The 10,473-nt window shown below is 52.7% G+C and overlaps 1 protein-coding gene across 2 annotated transcripts; it reads right to left on the reverse strand.

The window, feature by feature from the left end:
• Window positions 1-275: 275 nt before the first annotated feature.
• On the reverse strand, window positions 276-10,044 carry CLEC3B (C-type lectin domain family 3 member B). 2 transcript variants are annotated; one of them, XM_017876263.1, is made up of 3 exons: window positions 9,760-10,044; window positions 5,297-5,395; window positions 276-809 (listed from the first exon to the last, which is right to left on the reverse strand). In XM_017876263.1, exons 1-3 carry the CDS (start codon window positions 9,866-9,868, stop codon window positions 409-411), a joined length of 609 nt encoding a protein of 202 aa, XP_017731752.1. In that variant the 5' UTR covers window positions 9,869-10,044; the 3' UTR covers window positions 276-408. The 2 variants fall into 2 exon arrangements, with proteins under 2 accessions (XP_017731752.1, XP_017731753.1); XM_017876264.1 differs by lacking the exon at window positions 9,760-10,044 and adding an exon at window positions 5,986-6,083.
• Window positions 10,045-10,473: the final 429 nt, after the last annotated feature.

The following is a 10,473-nucleotide window of genomic DNA, read 5'->3' on the forward strand; positions in this document are numbered from 1 at the left end:
TAAATAAAACATCGTGTCAGTGTTCGTTTCCTGGCTTTGGTAACCGTGCTGTGCTTAGCAGCAGACCGGGGCGTTTTCATCTCCCTATTCTTTCCCGCCTTCCTCTCCTCAGTCCTCCGCTCACTCCCACCCTCCTGTGGCATGAAGTGCGTGTGGCTCCGCTCACCCTCCTTCACCGCCTCCCTTCTCGCCTCCTTCACCACGGAGGGCATTTTCGGGCCGGCTCCTGGGGCCTCCTCCCCGCTCCACGGACCCAGCACAGACTGCAGCGCTTCTCCTCTCCGCGAAGCTGCACCAACTTTATTTGCAAAAAGAGGCTCCAAGCGAACGGAGGGGATGGGGGCTGCAAAGTCTCCACCCTCCTCCCGGCCTCCCGCGGCCCCCGCCCTCCTCCAGACCCTCCAAGGGTTACACGATCCCGAACTGGCAAATGTAGGGCAGTGGATCGCGGCAGCGCTTGTCGAACCACTTGCCGTTGGCCGCGCCTGACAGGACCGCGCAGTTCTCGGTCTTGCCACCGTCAGGCTGCGCGGTGATCTCGGTCTCCCAGTTCTTGTAGGCGATGCGGGCGCCTGTCATGTCCACCCAGATGCCCTCGGTCGCCATGTCGTTGAGGCCCAGCCAGATCTCGGCCTCGTTGCCCACGCTCTGGCGCAGGTACTCGTACAGGGCGTCATTCTCCGAGCCAGTCTGCGGAGTGCCCAGGGTGCCCCCCCGCGAGATGCAGTCCTCGCTGGCCTCGTGGAAGGTCTTCGCCTGGGTGAAGGCCAGAAAGCATTTCATGTGCACCTTGGTCCCCTTCAGGCAGACTGGGAGAGGGGAGAAACGGCTGTCACCAAAGGTCCCCCTGTTCCCCAGGCAAAGAGCCAACCGTCCAGACCAGGCCCACTATCCTCCATCCCATCCCGTTTATCCCATCAGTCCTGACAGCCCCTAGGCCCAGGCAAAAGGGGTCCTGATGGTGCCTGCACTTTGAGGACCTGGCTGTGGTGGTCACTGACCTACAGATCCAGATCCCTACTCAGGAGGTCTTGGTGCTCCCCCAGCGGCTGGGAGCAAAGGCAGCCCTTGTGCTACAGAAACACCCAGTCCTAGCTCATACCCCTTCCCAGGCCTCCACCTCAGTCATCTCTGGCCTTTACCCACCCCATCTCCTGGGGTCACAGAGGCTGGCCTTGTGCCTGCACTGCTGCTCAGCTCTCCCTCTGCCCAATTCCTCTTCCCCCCACCCCCCTACATGTGTGGCTCCCGGGGCTTGCCCTAACAAATTCACTCTGTCTCAGAGTCAGCTTCCCAGGGAGCCCAGCTACAGCCACCTGCTCTGGTTCTCCTTTCTCCATGCCCCTCCCTAAGATCAAGCAGCATGCAGGGCCAGGGCACCTGCCCACCTATAGCCCAGACCACACTTCAGGTACCCAGGGCCCCCAATCCCTATCCAAACAGCCCAAGCAAGCTTCCAGGGCTTGCCAAGTGCCTTTTGCAGGGTCAGTTCTCCTGAGGGCTGGTAGGGTGGGGCTGGGAGGATAGAGCTGAGACTGCAAGAGACAAGACAGGAAGGGCTGGGCACAGGCTGTGGTCAGGGGCCAGAGATCAGGCAAGGGACTCTGAGGTGTCCACAAATTCTCAGTTTGAGCCTGGCCCCAAAGGTTGTGAGGAAGGCACCTATTTGGTCAAGTTAGGAGGATAGAATCTGTTTTTGTTTTGCAGTTTGCATTGTCAGCTTGATTTCTAGCTGAAATATGTAGACATACTCTGACTTCTCTTGAGGTTGTATAAATCGTTCACCTTTTACCAAAGATTTCTGTGGAGAGGAATACCTTGACAGACAAGTGTATGTCTGCATTTGTCCTCTTCTTGGTGACCCCACCACTTTTGGGGAGGTCTGCACTCCCCTCTACCCATTCCCATTCACTCAGTTACTTCCATTTCACTCAACAAATATTGATGGAACAGCATCCCAGTGTCCCCATGGGCATCTGACACCACACCTGACTTTAAACATGGCGCCTGAAGCATTACAGAGGCGTCTACCCACAGCGTCTGCTCCAAGTCAGCTGCCCTACCTCGTGCTGTCCTGCAGCTTAGCCAAGTGGCCTTCATTGCCTTTCCTTCCTGCTAGGGACACAGATACGCTACCTAGACCTTTGTTGGGGATGAAGGACTCACTGCCCTGGCTGCCGGGAGTGCTGCAGGAAGACTCTGCAGCTCTCAGCCTCCTTCAGGGACTGCCTTAGCAGAAGACAGCCACCTCTTCCAAAGCTGTGCCCCTCCCTAGAGCAGCCGACACCCAAGACTGACCCATAAGCCCCCTTGCCCCAACTCAGGACAGTGCTAAAGGGTCATCTTGTCATCAGGGCTCCCTGTAGTCAGCTGGGGCTTTCATGGCACCACAGTGCAGCTTGACTTCTCCCTCTGCCCACTCCTACTTCCTTCCATCCTTTCCCTAGCAGGGACTGATCCTGAGGGTGTCCCCTGATAAGCCTCCTGTGGGTTAAACTCCATCTCAGAGTTGCTTCCCAGGACCCTCGCCTGGATCTCCCTCCAACACATAGGTAGTCCTCAGTCAATGCTACTTCTCGTGATATTGTCATTGCTGCTAACATTTTGTTGTTCTGGTTTGGCTATTCATGATCCTGTCGATTTATGCTAGTCCTCCACACCTCTGCTCCTGCCCTGCCATCTGCTTGGAATCAACCCTCTTTATCTTCTCTAATTTCTACACATCTTTCAATGGCTCAAGTGATTCCATGAATATATTGAGGTTCCCAGGGAGCAGGGCCCTGGCTGGTTCACCTCTGCCTCCTTGTGCCTGGCAGAGATGTTCCTGGTGGGAACCTCCCATATGTGTGCTGGTTGGAGGAGGGAAAGTTTGCCCCCTGATTCCTTCAACTCTTTGGTTAGGTCAACAGAGCTCTGGAATGCTTTGGGTGGGTTTATTGACAAGGTGATCTTTGAGTTGTGAGGACAATGAACAGGAGAAGGTCCCAAGGAGGCCAGGAGCTTCCTAGAAATCAGCAGACATGGGGGAGGTGCTTTGGGCTTCCATATGTCATGAACTTTTTGCAGGGAGGTCCCCACTTCATCACCTCACCCGAGGTGGCAATTGATGCCTGAGTTACATTGACTTTGCACAGCACAGAGCTTAGACATGAGACAGATCTTAGAGTTTACCCTGCCTACCTTACAGATGAGGAGACTGAGGCTCACAGTGGCACTGGGCTCATTCTAAACCTTCCCTCTATGCCAGGCACTGTTGCCTCCAAATCCCTTCTCTCTTGTCCATCTCCACTATAGAGGCTGGAAAAAGCTACATTCTTGCATTCTCAGATGCTCTTAAAGCTGCAGGTGGCCATACGATAGAGTTCTGGTCAATGAGATGGAAGTGGAAGACTTCTACTTTCCCAATAAATGAGACAGATGTGGTTGGGTTGCTCTTCCTCCTTCTGCCTTGAATGCACTCATGATGCCTGGAGTTGAGGCAGCCATCTTGAGACCATGAGGTGAAACTTCTGAACAAAAACGTGTAACTACCTACTTGCAAACTTACTTTTTATTTAAGCCACTGATAGGTTTTCTATTACATGAAATAAAAAACATCTCTAGAGATGCTCCCTTTCTCAAGCACTTTCCTCCTACCTGCCATGCCAAGCAAGCTGTCCAAAGTCCCGTGTTTGTCCTTCCTTCAACAGAGATTGACTGGGTGTTTCTATGTGGCAGGCACTATGCTGGGCAGGGCAGTGGGAGAGACAAGGGCAATGAAAAGCAAACATGGCCCCTGTGTTCTCAGTGCTTAATATAGTCTAGTGGAGGCAGCAGACACAAATCAGCAAATGAGTATATCATTACAGACTGCAGTCAATGTGATAAAAGAAAGGACACAGTTCTGGGAGAGCTTATAACTGAGGAGCCTGACTGAGATGAGGGCTTAGTGACTCCTGAGAACATAATGCTGGAGGCATGTATTAGGTGGATCTTGGGGGAGCAATTCAGGTTGCCCAAACAGCACGTGCAAAGGCCCTGTGGTGGGAGTGCAGAAGGATGCAGTGTGAATGCTGAAGGAAAGCATGTGAGTGGGAAGGAGTGTGTAAAACTGCCCAGTGAGAAGGCTTTTGGGGGCTTCTGAGGAGGCAGGAGGGGAAGTGAGGGCCTTGTAGATGTATGGGCCTTGGTCACAAAAGCAACAGGTGAGAGAGTGGCTGTGGACACAGGGTGGTTTATAGATTTGCTGAGGAGTCAAGGTGATTCCCAACTGATAACTTGAGCGGCAGCGTAGCAGAACTAAGTGAGGCTCTGCTCCTTTCGGCTGTCACAAGGTCCTCACTTCTCGGTGGAAAATGAGGGTGGGGAGGTAGTAACAGGAACACTGCATGGGTTTGCTGTGAATGAGTTAACGTGCATCAAGTACTCAAACAGTGCCAGAATGTAGTGGGCTCACATGTACATAGTCATCAGTATTGTGAGTCTGTGTTCTCCATGGAATGGAAGGTGAGGTCACATAAAGGTAGGTAAATCTGAAGTATGTGGAAAATGCAGACGATATGATAGGAACATGGGGAGTGAGAAACAATAGGCTGCCAGGTAGGCTGGCCAGAAGGCATGACCTTACCATGCACTTGGGCCATGTTCTTGGTGATTCTGTGCATCCTCCCTCAGCTGGCTGGTGCAGAGCCAGGAACACCAAGGCCCAGCTTAGCACTGGGCAGGCTGCCACCACTCAAGTCTTGCTCTGCCACAAGTCAACTAACCAGCCAGGTGAGTATGAGCCGGGTTCAGGACCTGTCTATGCCTCAGTTGCTCCACCTCTAAAATGCAGCTGACAAATCCCACCTCAGCATAGTTAGGATTAAGAAAGACGATGTTAGCAAAGCTGCTGACACACAGGAGTGTGGCGCTCCCTGGGGCTGCGGAGACCAGCTGAGTGAGGAGCTCCTGGGAGCTTTGTTAGGGTGGGCCACTACCTCTGCCCCATCGAGCACTCTGGGGTCACTTCTGGTGGGCAGTAGTGGATTCTTGTTGGAGAACTTTTTGTCCTCTTGGGACATTCCCACTTCCACACCACCCAGCTGTGGCCAGAGATTTGGCCATGCACATCCGGGTGGGTTTTGCAGACATGTGTCAGGGGATTTCCCTGAGAGAAAGAGGTGGGGCTCCCTGAACCTGTTGCCCTCACCCATAGGCCTGGACTAATGGAGCCAGGACCCTGATCCTGACCAGAGGTGAGAAGCGCATTGCTGGCTGTTGGCCTGAGCCCTTCTCTCAGGCACTCCTGCCCCGAGAGGCCACTGCCTGCACTCACCCGTCTGCAAGGCCTGCTGCTCCTTCAGCAGGGCCACCTCCTGGGCCAGGGTGTCCAGACGGCTCTTGAGCTCCTCAAACATCTTTGTGCTCACAACATCTAGGATGAAGCAGGAGGAAATATGTGAAGGTGGGTCAGGGACTGAGCAGGAAGGATCCTACCTTAGCTGCAGAGGGATGAGAGGAAAAGACTCCCCTCAACCTTGATATCTTGGGAAACTTTCTCTCTCTCTCTATCCCTGCTGGTAGTAGTCTAACCACTTGTGACTTCTGCCAGGGGGGCCCATCCTTCACTTGCTCCTGTGCTGCATTTGTCTGGGATTGTTGCTGGGGATCCGATGGGACTGGGGTTAGCAGAGGCTGGGGTGAGGGTGTAGGCACAGGCTTCAGTGATCCCCCAGCACCCAGCTATCTTCTCAGCTCCAGGGAAGAACACAGCACAGGAAGCAGAGCAGGAGCCCTCGAGAGGCCCCCAGGTTCATTTCCCCAGGCTGGAGGAATGCGACACAGACCAGCAGGCAGGCACTGCAGCCCGGGGCACACATATGCAGGGCTTGGAGGCCCCACAGACACGGGTGGCCTGGGCAAGCTGCTCTCTGGATTTGGTTTCCTCGTGTGCGAAGTGGATGACAGCCCCACCTCCTAGGACTCTGGAGAAGACCAAGAGAAATGAGGTGCAGAGCTGCCCACCTCAGTGCTTGGCTGAGTATGTGCCCACCACAGCTACTAATAAGGTGAGGACAGAAGGAACCCAGGATTTCCACTCTTACAGAGGCCAGGTTCCAGGCTAAGCTGTTCTACACGTCACCCCAGTGATGCTCACAATCAACCCTATGACACAGGTAACATGTCATTCTATACCACCACCATTTCACCACAAGGAAACTCAGGCCGCCCTGAACCAACTGGCCAAGGATGGCAGAGCCAACAGCTGGCAGGGCTGGCCTGGAACCCAGGTGCACATGGCTCCAAAGCCATGCTCTTCCCCACCTTCCCCATGGCACACAAACGGATTCCTAACAGGAGCTGTCCTGCTGGCAGCCAGTCATGTAAGAGTCAGCAGGGGCAGGCGGGGAAGCATATTTCTATGTGTGTGTAAGTTGAGGGTGCGGGGAAGCATATTTCTATGTGTGTGTAAGTTTAGAGCTCCTGGGGCGGACCCCGGTCTTTCTGAAACACCAGGGCTTCAGGACAGGCTGCACTCAGCTTGGGGAAGTGGGTGGGGAAACACTTTAATGGTCCATTTGGCTGTGTCTGCATACATTCCACACTCATGAAGACTGAGATGAGAGCCTTCATCCACCCGTAAGATGCCTTTGCAGAAGAATCACAGGCAAGACACATGCTTGTGTATACAGAAATTAGTGATGTAACTTGCCAAACAGGAGGAAAAACGCCCTGTTGAGCAAGGCAGAAAAGGGAGAGTTTGGGGCTGGCCAACTAGCCTGAGGTCATGTGTGCCTCACACAGGGACTGCCTCAGCCAGTTACAGCAGCACTGTACCCCATCATGTGATATACCAGCACAGGGTGCCATGTGAGGCTGTGCAAGTGGGCACTGAAGAAGGGCATTTCACTGAGGGCCCTTCATTTCACATGAAGGCCCATTTGTCTCCTAAGCCTTGCCCTGGCTAGACCGGGTCAGATCAGAAAAAGGGATGCCTTTCTATAACTTGTCAGTTTAGAGGAGGTACCTTTTGTAATTTGCACCAAGGTACTCATATGTGCAAAGTTTCCTCCAGGGACTGTCCAAGGAACAGGAAGCTACTCTCATTAGGCTCCACCTGAGGAAGCTGTGGGAGTAGGTGTCTCTACAGCCCCGGGCAGAGTCAGGAGGCCTTTGTGCTGGCCCACTCTCTGAGCCTAAGGTTCCCTCTGCGTGGTGTTGGAATGGATGCCCTCCAGGTTCCCCCATTCCCTGTTCTAAAGGCCTGTGACTCCTATGAGGCCATCCTTCCCTCCGGAGCTTCCCTGTCAGGTGTGACTATGTGGCCCCGCGAACAGATAAGCTCCCAGAAGTACTCTAGGCTCCCCCCTTCTCACCTACCCTGAGGGCCAGGACAAGGACTTAGCATATGCTGGAATTCCCTTCCTTTGCCAGTCCTGCCACTTGCTCTCTCCCTCTTGGCCCTGGCACCAACTGGTCTCCTCTGGCATGACCGTCCCTTCTTTGGACTTTCTCCCCTACTTTTGGGCACCAGTGCTGCAACTAGATTGCTCCTGGGATTCTCATTCCTGGCTGCTCCTAGAAATCCCTGAAGACCTGTGGAAAAGGCAGATGCTAAATTCACCAAGACCCCTAAACCAGTATTTCCAGGGGTGGGGCCCAAGCACCTGAACTCTTAATTGTTATTTTATTTATTGATTAATTTTTGAGATGGAGCCTCACTTACTCTGTCACCCAGGCTGGAGTGCAGGGGTGCAATCTCTGCCCATTGCAACCTCGGCTTCCCAGGTTCAAGCAATTCTCCTGCCTCAGCCTCCCGAGTAGCTGGGACTACACGTGCGTGCCACCGCACTCAGCTAATTTTTGTATTTTTAGTAGGGATAGGGTTTCACCATATTGGCCAGACTCGTCTTGAACTCCTGGCCTCGAGTGATCCTCCTGCCTTGGCCTCCTAAAGTGCTGGGATAACAGGCTTGAACCACTGCGCCTGGCCAAGGCACCTGGATTCTAATGTATCTCCCAGATGATGTTGATGCCTGAGTGAGAACCACCATGGTTCATGTCTTAAGAGCAGGGACCGTGTTTCTCTGCTGTGTGCCCAGCATATAGACTGGTCCCTATGTGGAGAAAGAGCTCCGTAAGTGCCTGCCATGTAGGTGGGTGGGAGACTGCCATGGGTTTCAGCGAGACGCAGGGCCTGGGTGGCCTGGGTTCTGTTGGCCTGTAGCCTGGAACTCCAGGGGCCCCTTCTATGGAGACTGCATAGGGCCAGGGTTCAAGTGTGACAGCTGGAGAGAACCAAGGCATCACGTGCTCTGACCCTCTTTTTTTTTTTTTAAACATGAGTAAATACAAGATTTACATAATTATATTAATACTGAATCTTTAGTAAACTTGAGAAACTGGCAGTGGTTTTCCACATTCAAAAATTCTATGAGTTGCCTTTGGAATTGCTTCTTTTACAAAGGCTGTCCCTTCGTGGCGATTTTGGCTGATGCTCATAGACATAACCAAGCAGGGTATTGTCTTCTCTTTTTTTTTGTGGAAGGTAATACACACACATAATTTTTTAAAATCCAAACAGTTCAAAAAGCTGGTTTCTTTCCCAATGGAGACTACCCCCAGCCCCTGGTTTTCTTCCCAGAGGTAATGACTGTTACTCACTCTTGTGGATCCTTCCAGAACGAACTTATGCATATACAAGTAAAAATGTATTCTCATATAAATCCCTTTTTCAAAGCAAATGTCAGCATCACATCCATTCTCTTTTGAACGTTTCTTTGTTCACTTTGTAAACTGAATCTCAAAGATGATTTTTTATCAGCAGCCAGATTTGCCCCATTCTTTGTCACAGTGTTGTGGGGCCCCACGGCCCCGATGTCCCTTTGTGCACTGCACTAGTTCCTGGCCAGTGGGCAACTATCCATTTATGAAGAGCCCTGGGAGGGCCTGAGGGAGGCTCCCATAGCCCCTTCTTTCCTTTTCTGTGCCCTTGGTCCCAGCTGCTTGTTTCTCTGCCTCAGTCCCCACCCTCATCCCCTTGGACTCTCTTCTAGCCTCTGCTCCCCGTGGGGGTGACAGCTCGGTCCATTGCCATGGCATTCCGCCGATGTTGTCTCAACACAGCCTGGGGTGACCTCACTGCAGGCGGGGCTGCAAGGGCAGGTCTTGCTGTAGCCAAAGCAACTGAGGGACACCCCAATCCCCAGAGGCTACAGAGGAGAGCAAAGCTGCTTCTGGTGGACTAGTCTGAGTTACATTTTTATTTCCTGAAGGCTGTGATGTGCTACTAAAATGATAATTCATTTCTTCCTTTTCTTTTCCCTGTGTATCAAGCAAGCAACAAGTGAGGTGCCTGTATATATTTTGTATCATCAAATCTTCATGAGAAGTCTTTGAACAAATACCACTGTCCCCATTTTACAGTTGAGTAAACAGTTTGGAAGACTCCAAAGCCCAGCCTGTGCAGCTCTCCCTGGTGAGGGCTGGGCACCACCAGACTCCCAGGCCAAAGGTTTGGTTTCTTTAAAATATTGGGGATGAGGGGAGAAGAGCAGAGCAAAGATCAGTTTGGATGATCTGGAAGGTTCTTCCCAACTCTAAGGGTCAGAGATTCTTATGATTCTGACAACCAACTCTGTTATGAGAGAACTCCCCCCAAGCCCCAAAGCCCACTTTACTCAAGTTCCATAGATGACTCACAAAGGAGGAAAATGAAGGAAAGGAGCACGAGGACACACTAAGGAGAGGGGGACCTGCTCCCTGCAAGATGGCATAGGGCCCTGTCCCCCTCCTTACCTTTCTTGGCATTTACAACCTTCTTGGGCTTCTGGGTTGGTGGCTCGGTGGTGACCTGGGTCAGGAGGGAGAAGAGGCAGAGGAGGAGGTAGGCCCCCCAGAGCTCCATGCTGCTGTGCCGGCGGGGGCTGCTGCTGCCTGCAGTGGGTCTGGGTCCGAATGCAGTGACAGCCACGGCCCAGGCTGCACGTCTTAAGGCAGCAGCCAAAGGACCTCTGTCCAGGAAACCCTCCCCAACTTGGCTGCAGGCGTGCCAAAAAAAATAAAACAAACACAAAAGCCTGCAGAAGGACGAAGGCCTGAGAGCCACAGAGCCTCACTGCCCAGGGAACACCCACGCAGCATCCTGGCCCTGCCTTCTAGAAAGGGGCCCTTATTTCCTAGGATTCTGAGAAACACATGGTGGTTGTCATCACATCTGTGGAGCAGCTCCCTTGGGTAGGGGCTGAGGCTGGCTGTTCACTGACATTAACTCACAGAAGCTTCACACCCAAACCATAAGGGAAGCACTGTCCTTTCCCCATTTTACCATTGAGGAAATTGAGGCTCAGTGATGTTAGGGAATTTGCCCAGGCTACCCAGCTCTCAAGGGGCAGCAGTGCCCCCTTATGGAGCGATCAGGGGCTGGCTGTCTGATTGGTTTAGAATATTTGTTATGATTATTTTGTGACTGTGTCTCCATGTACTTGATGCATTTTTTGGTTAAAAAATCCA

Source organism: Rhinopithecus bieti, unplaced genomic scaffold (genome assembly GCF_001698545.2).
Source record: "Rhinopithecus bieti isolate Rb0 unplaced genomic scaffold, ASM169854v2 scaffold_9581, whole genome shotgun sequence".
Classification (NCBI taxonomy): Eukaryota; Metazoa; Chordata; class Mammalia; order Primates; family Cercopithecidae; genus Rhinopithecus; species Rhinopithecus bieti.